The 17,834-nt window shown below is 38.8% G+C and overlaps 1 protein-coding gene and 1 non-coding gene across 5 annotated transcripts; both read left to right on the top strand.

The window, feature by feature from the left end:
• The first annotated feature begins 9,536 nt into the window (after window positions 1-9,536).
• Window positions 9,537-17,651, top strand: cfap100 (cilia and flagella associated protein 100). 4 transcript variants are annotated; one of them, XM_026357972.1, is made up of 17 exons: window positions 9,548-9,637; window positions 12,172-12,243; window positions 12,421-12,572; window positions 12,682-12,750; window positions 12,968-13,065; window positions 13,186-13,402; window positions 13,486-13,550; window positions 13,677-13,840; window positions 13,974-14,054; window positions 14,168-14,322; window positions 14,452-14,533; window positions 14,681-14,723; window positions 14,812-14,966; window positions 16,319-16,448; window positions 16,554-16,756; window positions 16,881-16,974; window positions 17,145-17,651. In XM_026357972.1, exons 5-17 carry the CDS (start codon window positions 12,970-12,972, stop codon window positions 17,268-17,270), a joined length of 1,611 nt encoding a protein of 536 aa, XP_026213757.1. In that variant the 5' UTR covers window positions 9,548-9,637; window positions 12,172-12,243; window positions 12,421-12,572; window positions 12,682-12,750; window positions 12,968-12,969; the 3' UTR covers window positions 17,271-17,651. The 4 variants fall into 4 exon arrangements, with proteins under 4 accessions (XP_026213755.1, XP_026213754.1, XP_026213757.1 ...); XM_026357971.1 differs by having other exon boundaries at window positions 12,679-12,750; XM_026357970.1 differs by lacking the exon at window positions 12,421-12,572 and having other exon boundaries at window positions 9,537-9,637.
• Window positions 10,116-10,189, top strand: trnat-agu. Its single transcript has one exon. It is a non-coding gene; the product is annotated as a tRNA-Thr (tRNA).
• Window positions 17,652-17,834: the final 183 nt, after the last annotated feature.

Raw genomic sequence — 17,834 nt, 5'->3', positions numbered from 1 at the left:
TCTTGGAAAAGCCAGCTTCAGAACTGCTCGGGCTAACGTGAGCAGGAAGACTGTCCTTCAGACAGGAGTGCTGTTTTGAGCTCATTGTGACCTCTGGCTTCCCTGTAGAGTTGGAGGTGGAGCCAAAAGAAGAAACTTCCCTCAGGGTTCAAAAGGCACTAAAAAGCAGTGCACCTTCACTGACACGTGTCTATAAATATAACATCAAATTCCTGTTCAGAAGAGAAAGATATTGGCATGAATCTTTTTCTTCAGGGTTCTATTTACAACCTTGCAGCTCGCATTGCTCTTGGCCAGTTGCTATCTTTACTCTGTGGACACAAATGGCTGTAAGATGCACAACAGACGACAACAGATCCACATAGAGGCTACATGTGGATTACGATTCCTCTGGGATTCGTATTCCTACATTGTCCACTCTTTAAAAAGGTTCTCTGTTTGCCGTTAGTATTAAAGGGTGATCTTCAGGCACTAACAAGCAGCAAAATTCAGAAAAGCAGTTGCTTGATATCTCATGTCTTGTGAAACCATTCGATTCATTGTCGTCCACAGTCATGGAAAATGAGGTTGTTCTTTCAAGTGCAAAAAGAAGCATAAGCATGAACCATTATCCACTTGTGAATCCGAGTGACTGGGAGTCATTTAGGATCTGCAGTGCCCTAGTGCCCTCTCATCTGCCTCAGCAAGCCTGCCCACCCATTATATGCAAGTACTTGACAACACTTGAGTGCCCCATAATGTACAGATGGCAAATTTCCCTCTTCCTAGACAATTCTCGCTTTGTCACACTTCGATTTGGTTTGATGAGCAACTGAGAGCCAGTAGGAGACGTGGTCACTGTGTCCATCTTCAGTTTGAAGTGCTCTGCATTAGTCACCTCAAAACTTCAGGAAAGGCAGTACTTTCCTGCAGACCTTCTGTCTGCAGTCAGAACAATAAAGTTAGCACTTGCTTACTTGATGCTTATGTCTCACAAGCCTGAAAGTGTAGTTGGGTTGTGGCAAGCACATGCAAACTTCTTGCTTGCTTGCAAGTTTGCTCCAGGTATGATTGTCAACCATGCACACAGGTCTGGCCAACCGGTAGGCTGCCTGCTTTAAAACATGTCTGTTTTCTGTACGAGGAAGAAACAAGCAGAGCACAAGATTAACATTCACCTTCACCTCCTTCTCTGAGCAGGTGTTAGTGTCTCCAGCTCTCCTTTGAATGTTCAGACACATTTGTCTAAAGACAATTTCGAACCAATAAGTTTGAGTTTTTATCTGGTGAACATACATTAACTTAAGTAGTGGTAAACACTCACCTGGGTTATTTTAAAGTGTACTGCATATAAATACATTTGGATGAAGGAGGAATGAAAGCACAGTGAAAATGTATTTGAGTTTTTTTTTCAGTCATGTTGGGTTGATGTTAATAAATCTCATCCTGTTAAGGCTTTTGTCAACATATCCTATAACTAGCAGGCAGGGTTAAGTTAAATGAATGCAAACTTTCACATAAACCTTAGGTTTTATTTGAATTACTTGATGTGAAGGTAATGAGAATCTTCACATAAAACTTATGTGAAAAAATGTTCACAATTCGGGTGAAATATAGTTTCAAAGATATCAATTTTCATAAAGTTTTACAACAGGTTGTGTTTTTGCAGGTCCATGCTTCACTGAGCCTGATCTATTATTATGCTATTATTATATTATAAGAAGTACTATTATAATTTATTTTATATCAATGCAATGTAAACATGCAAGCGTCTGGTTGCAGAGCTTTGTTCCTTGTTGCATAAAATATTATTTATTTAATCTTAGCACCAGAACAGACACTTGAACACACATCATACAACAAGCAGCTGTTGTAAGCAGGAGGCTGTTTTTTTGTTTTGTTTTGTTCCTATTTTTGGAGGAAATGAGGTGTTCACACATTTATAGATCATTTCTGGTGATGATTTTGAATCCGTCTTTTGGGGACATGGCCTCTGGGAGAAGTTACAAAAAAAAGGTGTATATATTAGAGAGAGGCTGTTTCCCCTGTAGCAAATTATGTGTCAGTGCAGTTGTGTTTGTGCACAAGTGTATAAGCAAGTGTAGCTTCTCTCCAGGAAAGAAATTTATAAAAGTAGAGAAACAACAAATTTGGCTTTTTATGACCAGGAAAAATATTTCAAAACATCCTAAAATGAATAATAATCACCTATTGTATTATAAAATAAAAAGACGTGTGATGGTTTACAATTAGTTTGCTAAAAACTACATACCTAATTATGGGTTTAAATCTATTTAATGACATTTTATTCCATGTGCAGCCATATGAGCAAGTTCCATGCATCTCTCTAGATGTGAGCATACAGCTTTGCCCCTGTGCAACACATGATGGAAACACAGTCCCAGTTTGCTCCTGTTCTGCTTCCTCGGTTTTCTCCACAGCAGCCGGGGGCCCCCCACCAGCAGCAGCAGATGCAGGAGCACTTTCCCTGAGCCGTTTTGCTGAGCCATGACAATTGCTACAGAAATGGGGTGACACCGGATAACCTTGGTATCAGTGACACGCAACATGCACACGCACAAGGACAAAGCTGACATGTAAATATGGCAACTGTGGCATCACTTACAGTCTCTGCAGACAACTCACTGTATATGTGAGTTCGGTTGTGTTTCATTAGTGTGATGGTGACATGGGAGCTTCCAAAAGTCAAAACAAAATATTAGCAAATGTAATGCGTAAATGATACCAGAAACAAATGCAATTAAGTAAAATGGTATTGATAGCGTCATTAAACTCTACATGTTACAAATATACTAGATCATTATGTAATCAGCTGCGTCCTTGCAGAAAACCCCTTTAAACGAACATTTATAGATCTTGTGATTAGAAACACAAAGCAGACTGTTCCAGTGGCCTCCAGGCATATTAGCAGCAGCAGCCTGCTGAAGACATATTATCTTGCCGTAAGAAACTTCAGCAGGAGGGGATGGGGGGGAGAGGGGGTTTGCTTCCAACCCAGATGATTAGGCTAATGAATTTAGCTGCTGTGAAAGTTTCAATTTTAAACTAGCACCTGTTTGTTTGATATGGATGACAACTTTACAGTGTGATTGATGCAAACAGTTTTATGTCAGAAGTCAACATGCTTCTTTTCTTGGTGCTGAGTGATTGTGGCTGTTGAGGAGTCAGGTATTAAGAAAAAGAACTGTAATTAAAAAGTATACAATGTTAGTAATGACGCAAATTACAAAATTCCAGCTCAGCATTAAAACATTGTCTAGACTCAAATGACTGTTCTTTAATAAGTCCATATTAAAACAGGTCTCATAGGTACATAAGTCAAAGTTGCTGCATGTAGTGAAGAGCCAAAAATACATACACACTGTATCACCTAATTCGTCTTATCTTATTTGACAGTTAGCCAAACCAAAGCACTTTTTTGCCTTTACAGCTGAACAGTTTAAGTTAAAACAGCTGCACACTGTCCCCAGCGCCAGACAGCAGGTACATTTACTTAAGAGTCAGGTATTGCACTCATCACGTGTCTTGAAACACCACTTGAAATCCATAATGTTGCAAAAACAATGGATGAATGATTCATCAACTGAACTTCAGTTTGTGTTTGTATGTTAGCAGATGAGCTGTTGTTTAGCTTAGTTAAAAATCTATTATAATCGTAGATATTTGATTATGTTAGAATATGTTTTCGTTGTGTCAGAAAGGAAGATATAATAAACTTTCGAATAATGGGTGCACTGACTCACAGAAACTCTCTGAACATAGTCTAATCCAATATAATGAAATGACATAACATTGTCCTAATGTCCCACCAGAGTGTTCAAGTGTTCCTCTTGATGACACTTGATGAGGCTTTCACTTTCACCTCTGTCCCTCGGAGCGTCTGTGCACACTGCTGTCACTGTGTGTGCACTTACAAGGCTGATAAACACTGAAATTCAGGCTAATTTAGAGGTTTATTTATATAAAATCTGTGATACTAATATAACATAACATAAATGAATCAAGAAATTCAAGTACCAGTATGAAGCTTACTCTTGATATAGGATTGGATTTCTCATCAAATCAGTTTGACTTGGTTAAATTAAAATAAATAAAACAATAAATAAAAATAAAATATATATAATAAAATAAAACCTGCACCATAACAAAATAAAGAATATTTGATTGTGGGATCTTGATCGTCAAAGCCTTTCGTTTCCTGGCCTGATTGCTGGGAAAATCTTGCTTCATTTTGCCTCTCTATTGAGGCGTGCACTGTATAAATAGGCACACTGGAAATAGACCTTCACTCTCAGAGGAGCCTCTCAGGAGAGGGCCCGGACCAATGGCCAGATTTCCAACACAGAGATATAGGCCAGAATATTACATATATCTGATGTTTTGTGGAATCCCTTCACATGTTGTAGTCCAAATTATTTTGAATCAGCACGTTTAAAAGGAGACTTTCATCTAGAAAACATGTAACTGGAAGCTGTTTTAAACATTTTCTCCTCCTCCAGCTAAAAACATTTATTCATTTACTATCCATTTGCTCCCCCATGCCTCATTTACTGGGTGCCATGACGTCCACAGCAGTTACTGTCAACTCCATAGCCAGATCTGTTTATTTGTTCTTCTCCATTGAAGTTCTAAATAATGTTGTAGTTATGTTTTACATGAGCACGTGTTTCATGTAAAACAAGAGGCTTGCTACATGTTTTTGATGGCGTCAACAAAGGTAGCATGGGGAACATCACGTGGAAATGATGATGACTGATTAGATGAGTAAAATAAAAGATATGGGCTGTAAAATCTAAAACTGTGAGCTGAAAAATACTCATATGGTGCAGTTGTGGGCTCTACAAGTGATGCCTTTCACACCTAGCATTATGTTTATTAGACACACATCAATGTATTGATTGTCAGTGGAAAGTCATCCAGATAGTGATGAGAATAAATGTGATTAGGTAACTTATGTAAAAAGTGGTTTAGCCTGAGTAACATCAATCAAAATTAAAGGTTGATCAGACTTTTTATGGATATACAAAAATATGTTTTAATGGCATTTCTCTGCTACATTCATGAATTAAAGAAAAGCTGCTGTTTTAACAAATAAATGCTGTAGTGTGCTGTATATGGTGTCATTCTGGCACAAAGAGAGTGAGGGACAGACAGGCAGAAAGAATCAGGAAACTCTCAGAGGAGTAAAATGGCTGCTGAATAGAATCTAACCCAAATCTTCTTGATTTTATTTGTCCCTAGAGTAGCACAGCACTTTAAGGGAAACTGATTTGCCTGCAATTGTCTTCTGACTAAACCCTTATGCATTATTTGTGTTTTTTATTAGACTGCCTTTGTTATAAATCCTGGTTTAAACTAAAGACCTACAACAAGACTTCATATAGCTGATGGCTAATGTAAGTTGCACACAATTTGATACAACCAGCGATAAAACCATTACAAACCAGAGGTCTGCACAGGTGCTTTGATACTGAAGTCATGAGCAAAGTCGTGGTAAGGTTGGGGTTTGACCCCAGCTCTACATATCAAATTAATCTTAAACAGAGTGAAACCCCATTTGTTTCTGTGAAACTGAGAAAAGTGCTCCTGCTTTTCAGTGACCTTTGGCAACTGAGCTTAACTCTGGACACATGATCAATGGTGACAGTGGGTGGTAAATTAAGTGCAATGTCCAGAGGACCACTTTTTGCACCAGAAGATTGTCACAATTAGTCACATTATCTTGTTCATCCCACTGGAAGAAAAACAAATATCAAAGCTCTGATGAAATCAAGACTATTATTATCCTGCTAAAATAAATTATTCCAGATTTAGGACAATTACTGCATTTAGTAAATTTATGGGCCAAGGTTAAAGAGCTCATTATCCTTCGTCATTAGTGGTTTAGTCCAAGAGCTGGATCTCATAAGTAGTAATAGCAATGAACATTTCCATGTTCCCATGTAGTTCAACTATTTCCTGCCATTGTAAATTCAAGATACTAGTAGGAAGGATTTGTTCACTGGGCAGAGCCAACAGTATATAGTGAAGGCATACTATAGGTCACAGAATGAAACACTTTACATATGCCTCTACAATAGAACCCAGAAATACTCCAGATGGTATACATAAACTTTCAAGTCTGTTTCATTTCACCAGTTCAAGCTTTTGACTTTAAGATGTCCTTTTGCTGCCAACTTGTCGCCCAAGTATCCAAATTCAGCATTTTCTCCAGAAAAGACCAGACGTCTGCCTGCTAACGAGTTTTTAATTATATGAGGATTAATTCTGCTGGGATCAAAGCTGACAGGCATGGACAGATCCCCAAAATATTCAGTTCAGTTCAGGACTAACAGGAAAAGCAACATTGATTCAGTTAAATAGAATAAAATAAGTTGAATGTGTACTGGTTGTATGTCAGATGTCTTCAGCAGCATGTCAAATATAAAAAAGATCATCTGTATCTTTTCTTCTTGAGCTATATGAGTCAGTATAGACTCAACCCACAGGCAGTTTATGAAGCCTTTACTTTTCCTACATACCTCTGCAAAGACCTCCTAACACACAGAAAATAAAGCATTCTGTTATAAGTAAGTTGTAAGTTATTTTTAAAGTTGCAGTAGTTGATTTTATTTGCCACTAGAGGGCAGAAGGACACTAAAACAAGCTGACACTCAGCCACACTTTATTAATGTTTATTTCCCAGTGTTTTCTAACTGTTATAGTCAGTGTTGTGCAAGCCAACAAATATTTCATGACTTATCATGTTCACTAAACATTTACACTTATTTTGTCATTGTAATCTGTCAACTTAATCTGTCTTTTCTGTTTCTGAAATGTTATTTATATTTTTGTCTTGTATTTGGTATCCTGTCCAAAAGCAGCATAGTCTATTCCAAGACACTTTCCATTAGAATGGACAGCCCTTCACCTCAGGATGACTAAACTGTTATTATCTGTTCCTGCATCAATATAAGTTTTCTGTTCATTTTGGTGTCATTTTCAATTGCTCTGTACTATTACAACAACATAAAGAGAGTGTCCATGAAAATCAGCAGCAAACTATCTTCCATTTCACTGTCCAACTATAGATTCAAAAGGTAACAAGGTGGTCTGACAGGTTCAGTTTAATATTTTATCCAAGTTGAGTTCAAATTAAATTTTGTCCTTATAATTTTATGATAGACTATAAAGAGACTTTGTCAATTATGCTGATAAGTACTGTCAGACCTTTCATAGGACCGTTTCTGCATGAAAAACTCTCAACTCTGCTGTGGTGAAAGACACTTGGAGGATTTAAATAATGTCTCAATTTCTGTGCTTTATGTCAAGCTGAAGATTCACTCAGTTCTCAGTAAATAATTATTCAGTGTAAACTGGCATTAGACATGCTTCTGAGTGTCCTACATTTAGAAAATTCTTCTTTCCCAGTCTTTTTCTAAATTCACAATTCACAGTAATTCATTCAATTAACCAGACTGTTTGAGAGTAGAGAGAAGGATAATCATAATGCCACATATACTATTCATTCAATTTTGAGGCTTTGCTTATCATGTCCCGCCTACTATTATTAAATATTTATAACTAACATATGATGACACCAGATTATTACATGGAAAACAAGTCAAAAAGTGAAGACAAAGACTTCTCCTAGGAGAAACATACCATAACATTTCCACCTGGGAAAATGTGATGAAATAAATACACTCACAATTCTGTTCTGTTATTGCTATTTTATGCTGTTTGAGTTGTGCTCTTGCCAAGTGAAATGATCAAACCTGAGTAAAACATTTGTGAATTTGTGATCTTTTAGAACTTTTAAAATTCTTGCTAAATTTCTGTGAAGTTTGTTTTTTGGATGGTGTGACTGGTATCCTTGAGTTTAGTAGCCTTTATTTATTTTGCCACTGACACAGTGGTCAAAGCTACAATATGTAACTTTGGGAAATCAAGCTACCCTTAGCACGAGTCTTGCAAACAGTCCACAACTCTCTCCTCATCCCTACAAAACGTAGTAGAGTAAAGCAGAAATACCTGAAATACTCCAATTGATTAGAAGGGTAAGTATCTCTGCACTGCTGCTCGGCCTTTTCGTGAGTCTGAGTTTTCAAGCGTCTGACAGTGTCTTTCTATGTTAACTACACTGCAACTTTAAATTACTAATATAAATGTAAAATGACTCCCCATAATGTGTATGTATATATGCCTTTATTTGGTAGATCTTTATGACTTGGAACAAAGTATTGAAAGGTAACAATTAATAGTTATAAAAGGATCAATAGGTAGAAACTGTTAAACCTGAATTGAAAAGTTTCACTATGGAGTTCAGTGAGCAAAGTTTCATCAGACTTGCCAGAGACACTTTATGAACTGCTGTTTTGTGCTGAGTCTGTAGCCCTGCAGCACTGTCATGTAGGCTTGAGCTCAGTCTGCATCTCACAGTGACCTCAACAACTGCATGAAAGTGTGGCAGCTCTAACTCTGTTGCCATTTTCTAACTTAATACAAGAAATGAGGGCAAGATGTAGCTTCTATAATATATCCATCACATCCCATTTATTGTTTGTTTTATTTTCCTTTTTTAAAATGTTTTTGTTTTTATTTGAGGTGGAAGTGTTAAGTATGTTTAAAGAAAAACTGTCGATTTCATTATGCATAGAAGGCTCAATGTTCACCTCTTATATAATACCAATACCCACTGTCTTTGGGCTACATACGCGGAGGAGGTGGAGGCAATCTGTAATGCTCAAGCAGCCCTTGCAATGCTGCAAGAAACCAGCTGCTTTTACAGCATTTTTTTTTTACTACAGCAACCACAGTTATCTACAGTGATTGTGTATGTAGGACAACTTTCTGTGCAACCGTGTTAAAGAATTAGCTGTAGAAACAGTGTCTTAAAATAATGTTAATTTCCAAACAGTCAAGGCTGAATGACAAAAATATATGTGGAAAGTTGCAAAAGGCAAAATAAATCCTAGTGTTTGCTTTAGGTTTCTATTCTATGTGGATAAGAATGATAGAGTTTCTCTAAATGTGAATAAAACACCAATCCTCTATCCTTACACAACATGCCCCTTTTCTTTTGTGAGCGCCAACACCCTCCCATGTGTTTGCATTACTTTAACCTGACAATCTGACACTGGGATTTCCTACAAGCAAGTACAGTGTGTGGGCAGCTGTGTTGAGCTGAGATGCGCGGGGTCATGTGCAGATGAGTGGGAGAGGATGTACAGTATCTGAATCTAAGTATGTTCACTTGTACAAAACAAACTAAAAAAAGAGTTGGCAATCAGCTCAACTCAACTGAGGAAGAAGTGATCACTAACATAGATGTGCAATCCCACTTATAAATATTATTTCTTTCAGCTCAGTATAACACAATGACGACATGTCGTGCGCTGCCTAAAACAGATGATGTGATCTGTCTGTGCCATCTAGTGGAGAATGAGATGAGTGTGTAATTAATATATTTTTTAACAGATAATGTGATTTAACAGACATGTGATCGTCAACATGTTGTCAAAAAGATTACGAGGAGACGTGAAGGCAACGGTTGCCATGACAACAGTACACAAACGAACAGCAGACGGTGAAGTTGTTTGTTGATTTGCTCTCGTTAGATGTGTATGAACAAAATAATCAGACGAAGGTTGAACTGGTAAGTGAAACTGTTTGTGTTATTTCAACCTGTACACTAACTATACCGATTTTATGTTCACCATAGGAAATACACACAGGGGGCTAACCTGCAGCTAGCATGACGTGCTGACACTGAAGCAATGCTAACCGCGACAAGACACAAAGAAGTTAATTATTAAGAAACATTAAACTGTCCTCTCCAGTAAAACCTCCATTATACACACAGCAGATATGGAAGCTTAGCTTAATGTTTGTTCATTTTGTTCCTAAAAGCTTCTAGTTAGTATCCACATGCAGGTATAACTCGGTTAACGTTAGTGTTAATTAGTTCAGCGCGGTCCGAGAAAGAGCTAATTTATAACCTGCTGCTGCTACAAAGGAAGAAATTAGTATTATTAAATTGTATTTACATAATACATGTAGTATTCACCAACATGTCTTTCTCAGTAAATGCCGTGTTGGTGAGCGATTTGAGCCAAGAGACCCACAGAGAACGTGGCGCTGTGGCTTAGTTGGTTAAAGCGCCTGTCTAGTAAACAGGAGATCCTGGGTTCGAATCCCAGCAGTGCCTTTATTATTCACGTTGTCATTACCTCAGGCAGATCAAGGTGGCTGCTGAGAATATAAATAAAAGGGAATCACCCTAGTTCCTAACAATTACTGCACACGTTAGGAACACAGTCTATGAAAATCAATCAAAATATACCAGATACTGGATAAATGCCAGATGGGCTACAATAATGCAAACATGCATAGTAGAGAAGTGCAGAGCAGTGTAAACATGCTGATGTTCATCCCTGACAAACTGTAAACCACAGGGAAATTAACTCATAAAAATCCAGACTCATTTTTACTGAAAGGAAAGTTATGTGACATATATCCAAGTAGCTTCGTCAGTCTGAAGAAGCTACTTGGATGAGTAGAAATGTTTCAACCTGACAAAAGAAGGTCCAGTTGCCATGACTCAACTTTCAGATACCAAGGCATCGAGTACTCCGTGTTGCATGCTACACTGCCAGACAGGACACCGTTTAAATAAATAAAGAAATAAATATAATTTTGAACAAATAAAAAAAGTGACACCTATGTCACTGTGGGTTCTTATGGGTTAACCACTACAAGCGGCCAAAGAGACTGCTAGGCTTTTGCACACATCTGTTTATTAGATGACCAGACTTAAGAAACTTTAAGAAAGTCTCAGTTCCCCTCCCCTTACAGAGGGGGAGGTATTTTAAATATTGATGGGCACAGGTAGAAAGGACCTCCTGTGGAGTTCTGTGAAGCACCTAATGTTGATCAGTCTCTGGCTGAACGTGCTCCTCTGTCCAGCAGCCCACTGTGCAGTGGGTGGGAGGGATGGTCCAGGATTGAGAGGAGTTTGGACAGCATCCATGTAGAGGGTCCAACTCCACCCTGAGAACAGAGCCAGCTCTCCTGATCAGTTTGTTCATCCTATTAGTGTCTGCCACCGTCATGTTGCAGCCCCAGCAGACCAGCAGAAGATAATACTGGCCACCACATCTGCAGCATGGTACTGCTGATGTTGAAGAACCTGAGCCTCCTCAGAAAGAATCTGCAACTCCTTCAGTTCCTCAGAACTGATATTTTCACTGGTCACTTGTAAACAAGTAAAGTGTGTTGATTCTTTTTCTTCTGGTCAGTGACTATAACAGTATAACAGTGCTGTGGCTTAGTGGGTCAAAGTGTCTGTCTAGTAGGGGGGGTGGTCCTGGATTAAAATCTCACAGAGCCTTATTATATGATTAGTAGCATTAATGTGGTACTTTATGGGGCCACAGTTAGTTTCAGTACAGGAACCTCAGGCTTGTTTATTGTCTGGAAGAAACTGTTTTTGCTCTTTGAAATCCACAAGTATCTCTCACTAGCTCACCAGGTCACAAGGTGGTCAAACTCCCAACTAAATGTAGGCTTATTACCTTCAGAGATGAGCCCAATGAGGATGATGTCATCTGCAAATTTAATCAGCTTGGTGGAGTGGTGGCTTGGAGTTCAGCTGTCGGTCTACAGGGACAAGAAGAACAGGGGAAAATAGGTGTGGTTGGGCACACCCAGCTGGGAGAGCTTGTCCTATAGCAGAGCTGGGATCATGGCTTTAAATAAATAGGACCCATGATCTGTGCCATGACATCAAAGTTGACAATGTGTTTGCGCTGTATGTGAACTGCAGGAGTTCAGGGCATGGGTCTGCTGGGTTTTTCAGATGTTCTACTGACTTCATTAACACAGAGGTTAGAGCCACTGGTCTGTAATCGCTGTTAGTCCTGTTCCCCTTTATTTTTCTGGTGCTGTTATAATAATAAAACTTTTACAACTGAACGGTACATGGTATGTAGAAGGTGTCAGTGAACACTTGTGAAAGCTGATCGGCACAGTGCCACAGGGTTGAAGGAAAGGTTTTCCACTTTTGCCCTTTTGACCCAGTTTTGCCTTGAATTTCTTTTGACAATGATCATTTTAAAATGGATCATTTTGATTATTAAAGTGATATAGCTGTTTATACTTAAACATTTCTATTCTGTCTGTTACCTGTAGCCAAGTTAAAGGCTGAGTCAGTGCAGTGCTACATCCTAGAGGAGGCCTCAGAGATGACGTCAACACACCCTGGTATGCTTCTGTTGGTTTGTTCGTGCTTCACACACAATAAACAATGCAAACTGACTTTGAGATTAACTGACGAATGATTAACAATTACTGTTATTAACCCTTGTGTGGTGTTCATATTTTTGCCAGTCATTTCAGCCAGTGTTCATGGTTCTGGTGCATTTTTGGGTTTGGGTTTAGGTTCCTGCAAGGCAGAGGGTAAAATGAGTGGCAATGTGAGAGCAGACAGGTGTCAGGAGCTTGAATATTTTAATCATGTTTTGGCCAAAATGACAGCGCCAAAACACAAAACTGATATATGTTATATATAAAATGAGCCAAGGCCAATAAATGTGAGTGTTAAAAATAATTAATTGTAGCATTTCTCTATTGACAAAAATGAAAACGGGTCCCACAGACCCGAACACCATACAAGGGTTAACATTATCTTTTTAACAGAAGGACCAGAAAACTCATCTGGGAGCATTGCTGTTTCAGAAACTGAAAGTGCTGTCAAATCACATAAGCAAGGTATAATATTGAAGCTATTCAGGCCTCTGTAGCATGTTTGTATGTTGTCACCTGTATATTTGTATATTTGAAGTATTTTTGTATCTTGTAACTCGTACTACTACTGTAAGTAGACTTTGCCTTTAATAGTTTTCAAAATGTCAGCTCTGGAAGACAGAGCAACATAACCAGAGAAAATGATCAGCTGTTTTCTTGTTTTTGTTGAATTTTTTTGCAGACATGAAGAGGAGGGAAAGACGACAGAGCCCATTTAAAGTGCCAGACAGTAAAAGCATCTTTCTACTGAGCATAAATGAAAAAGGGGACCAAAATGAGGTTGGTGTGTGCATGAGTGCAATTGTGAATGTAGAAATGAACTGTTTTACATGCACTGCGTGATACTTGTGTGACTCTCTGTTTGCAAAAAGTGCAGAATTGATCTCTGCTGTTTTTAAGTCATGCTCTCAGGAGACACGTAAATTCCTGGCTCTGCCAATTGCTGAGAAGACGACCCACGCTGCACGAAAGATGGCCAAATTGAAGAAAGAGCTTGAGGGAGAACTGGAGGAGGAGAAAGAGGATATGAGAAATCTAAAACATGTCAAGAGTAAGGCAACTCTCCCTAATCAAATACCTGGCAGACATGAGCTGAAGATGGCCATGATGAAACGAGGTGAGAGGAGAATGACACTTTTTTACTAGTTTTTAAAAAACTCCTACATGCATTTCACACCATTATCGATCCTCTGTATGCAGAAAACTTTACAAAAGAGAGTAAACACGATTTAATCTCTATGGAACGGCAGAAGGCAGTGTTGGAGGTAAGGAGGGGCCGCTACGATCTTAACAGAGATTGACAGTCTGGATTGTTCTGAGTTGGTTTTTTTTTTTTTATTCTCCTTAATTGCCTGTAATACTCTATCTGCCCTCATTGTTTTCTTCCTCAGATGGCGCTGATGACAAAAAGGTCTGAGATTCTGAGGATGGACAAGACCATTGCAAAAGAGGAGAGACAGCTGAAACAACTTGAAAAGCTCATTGAAAGAGACAACCTTAAATTTGAAGAGTTCCTCAGGGAGAACGAGAAGAAGTCTGTGGAGGCCCGGACGTTGTAAGAAATACTTAGATATAAACTATTGTGTTTGAATTTTTAGTTACTACTTAATACACAGAAGTTTTCCCTAACCAGAGAACATTTGTGTGAAATGTCAAGTAACAAACGGTTGGTGTGTCTTTGTTGTCAGTTATGAACGGGAGGCCAAGTCCAAACAGGAGAAAAATGCTGAGATCAAAAAACTGAATGCTGAAATAGGAGCCATAAAGAGGTAATGCCTTAGGCAATGTCATGAACACAATTGAGCACAAAGAAGAGCTATAAAGGTGATTATATTTGGAATGGCATGTATCATGGATTTAAATCTTGTTTCTCTTTTTCAAGTGAACTTACCAAGTATGAAGAAATTCTCCTAGACTACAAGAGATACAAGAAGCTCCTGTTTAAACTGTCTCCTCCAGAGTGGCAGGAGGCCCAGAGTGCTAAATCTATGGAAGCAACAGTCCCTTCTGGTGGAGACACACTGGATGAGCCCAACAGTAAGTCTGAGGAGTCAGCTTGTAGGAACGGCAAGGGCTTTACTTTGGTGCAAGTTAAATAAACAGAAAATAGATTATCAAGACAGGAAGACACTGTTTAATGTCCGTCTATTTTTTTATTCTTTATAGGATCGGAGAGCAAGGTATCCAATGCAGGTAGAGACCTGCCTTCCAGAGAGACAAGGTTGTCTTCAGTCCATGATGACACAGTGTAAGGAAACACAAATACACTCCACTCATACGAACACAGCATGCTAGTATTACTTTGAACATCTTGCTCATTTATTTGAAATCTTGTTTACACACTGCTACCAAAAACAATCTCCTAACCTCACACTCTTTCTTTGGCCTTTTTCAGGACCATAGCCTCTAACCCAGAAAGTGACAGCTCAGATTATGAGGTCAGATGTCCTCTTTTATTCCTGAGTTTTTGTCTGCAGTGCTCACAGTGGCCTCTCTTGCCCAACATGTTGTGTCACCTCTCTGCAGGATGATCCCCAGTTGTACTTTACTGACCCCCAGCAGCTTCTAGATCTGGTGACAGAACTGACGGAGCAGAATTTGTCACTGATTCAGAACTCTACAAGGGTGGAAGAGACAGTGGAGGAGCTCCGACAGTCCATGGAGACGACCAGAAAGAAGATGTAAGTATTGTGGGCCAGCAACTGAAATGAGATTTTGCCATTTCCAGATATTCTGCTCCTTTAAAACATTGTTTTTTATGTTTTTTTTTTTGCATTCATTTTTCATAAAATGTGAACTGATCTTCATCTAAGAAGTTCTGATCTTTCATGTTTTTATTGAGAACAACCATAAAAACCTCATAGTGCATGTGTAAAAAGTATGTGAACCCTTGGAATAATAACCTCAAAAAATTGGAGGTTTTAGCATATGTGGAAGAGAATTATTTTGATGGTGTGGACTAGAGCTACTTTTACTTTTAGAAATTCAACAGTCTACAAATGGAGACTTTTTGGGACTGTGGCTACACAAGAACAAAATAATCATTAATGAAGTAAAAAAAACAACCCTGAATGACAGCCAGACTTGAAAGCGTCATTGGAACTGGCTAACATCTGTGTTTATGAGTCAGTAGGTAAAATATTGAACTAGCAGGGTGTCTATGGCAGGACAGCACTAACGAAGCTGCTGCTTACTAAAAAGAACATTGCTGCACGCCTGAAGTTTGCGAAAGAGCACACTGACACTCCACAGCAGTATTGGCAAAGTGTTTTGTGGACTGGTTTAACTATATTGAACTATTTGGAAAGAACACACAGCACTACATGTGGCATAAAAAGGGCACTGCATATCATCATGAAAACATCATCCCAACTGTAAAGTATGGTGGAAGAAACATCATGATTTGGGCCTGCTTTGCTGCATCGGGGCCTGGCCAGGTTGCAGTGACTAAGGGAAAGATAAATTGCCAAGTGTATCAAAAAATATTTCAGGATAATGTGAGAATGTCTGTACGTCAGCTGAAACTCTGTAGTATTAAGTTGGGTGCTGCAACAGGGCAACGACCCAAAACACAACAGTATGGCTTCAGAAAATAAAATCCTCCTTTTGGAGTGGCCAAGTCAGAGCCCAGACCTCAACCCAATAGAGATGCTTTGGAACAACTTGAAAAGAACTGCACATGTGAGACGTCCAAATAATATGACCGAGCTAAAGCAGTTCTGCAGGAAGAATGGGCTAAAATTCCTCCTGAACAATGTGAAGTTATGATCCACAGCTACAGGAAGCACCTGGTTGAGGTTATTGCTGCCAAGGGAGGTCAACCAGTTATTAATTCCAAAGGTTCACATACTTTTCCCACTAGCACTATTTAATATTTTAGGTACATTGTATTTGTCAATACTCTTGACTTAGATGAAGACCAATTCAGATTTAATGTCAAATTAATAAATAAAACCATGAAATGCTGAAATGTTAGGGTTATTTATTTTGCCACTATACCTCTTTGTACTTATTTATAATTTTTTGTCTCAAGTGAAAAGGATGAAGAGCAACTAGCACTGCAGATAAATGAAATAAACCAGAGAATCGAGAAAGAGAAGGCTAGAGGAAACAAGCTCAAGCAGAAAGTTCAGCTCCATGTCTCTTTAAACACACAGGACCAGGTGAGCAAGCAGAACGTAATGTGTTTTATGCCCCTCGTATGTGGTAGTAACACCCACGAAACATGTCAAGCGGCACCATGTTGAGCAACATTTTCTTGCCGGCAGGATGTGATGTTTGATGCTCTCAGTGAAAAAGTAGCGGAGGTGCATCGCAGCTGTGTGGGTGAAAGGATAACCAACCTAACCACCTTGGAGAAGCTCACCAATATTGAGAATCGCATGTCTTCACTGCTGCTGGGCCTTGACAGCATCCCTAGAGATGTTTTGGATATGATGAAAAAGATAAAGGACAGTGAAAAGAGGACCAGGTACAGTATGTCTCAGTACAGTTACTATGACTGACTTACTTTTAACAGGTTAACGTAGCAGCAGATGCCAAAGTGTAGCGACATATACCTTTAGGCAATGATATTGGTCACGGTGTAATTGCAGGGAGCGTGAAGAAAAGCTGAAGGAGCAAAGAGAGAAACAGAAGGAAAGGATGAGAAAGTACTTGGAAAGATCCCTTGCTGACTCTAAGAAAACAGTAAGTCATTTACTTTAAAACTGCACAAAATTGTGCAGTTTTGTTGAAAATCAGGGCATTACTAGCACATTTATTTGGATGGCACCCTCCACCAGCTTTCACTGATCTGCATTCATTATGTGACATTTTAAGAATAAGAGCGACTTAAATTCTTGTGCCTTTGCTTTCAGAGTGGCAGGAAGCTCATGCCCCGATACATGCCTGTTGCTCAGAAAGTCAAAGTCTGCACAGAGGATAACATCCCTGCTGAGGACGAGCTCCATGCCTACCTCTTTACCTCTGATGATATAGAGTAAAATCAACAGACAAACGAATGTATGACTGGATATATAGAATTTATTAGAAGTACAATAAAGCAAATCTGTACTGTAATCGTGTACTATACTTTATTGACTATTGGTCAATGATTATGGATGAACCTTGTCAGGTTCCACATTCATGAGCTGCTGGTTTTTTTCCACACTGAATCTCTATAGCAAGACAGATTGTTATTTGTCCTTATTTTTAGGAATTACTAGAATATTTTAACTATGACTATAACTACTTTTAAAATTTTGACAAGACATTGATGTTATCACCTGTGTCAAACGCAGTACTCTTTAAAACCCACTGGTTTCTTAGTAAAGTACTTGTATGTTTGTATTTTTACAAAAATATACTGTCCCCTTTAGAGAATGTTTTCTGTACAGTACTTCAGCATGAATAAAGAATTTGGTATTTCTACTTGTGGTACTTTTTTAGGGTAAATACAGTACACATACATACTACCAACTAGTTTTCATATGTGTAGCCTAGTGTTCCTCAGAAACTGCAATCAAACGACAGTAGGTGGCGGTGTTGAACATTTGTGTCTGAGATCA

This window comes from Anabas testudineus, chromosome 10 (assembly GCF_900324465.2).
Source record: "Anabas testudineus chromosome 10, fAnaTes1.2, whole genome shotgun sequence".
NCBI lineage: Eukaryota > Metazoa > Chordata > Actinopteri > Anabantiformes > Anabantidae > Anabas > Anabas testudineus.
This window is presented reverse-complemented; position numbering and strand designations above follow the sequence as displayed.

Coding starts and splice junctions, on each gene's coding strand:
- cfap100 (XM_026357969.1), top strand. Junction 12,751..12,967: donor TGTCAAATCACATAAGCAAG/GTATAATATTGA, acceptor ATTTTTTTGCAG/ACATGAAGAGGAGGGAAAGA. Junction 13,066..13,185: donor AAAAAGGGGACCAAAATGAG/GTTGGTGTGTGC, acceptor GCTGTTTTTAAG/TCATGCTCTCAGGAGACACG.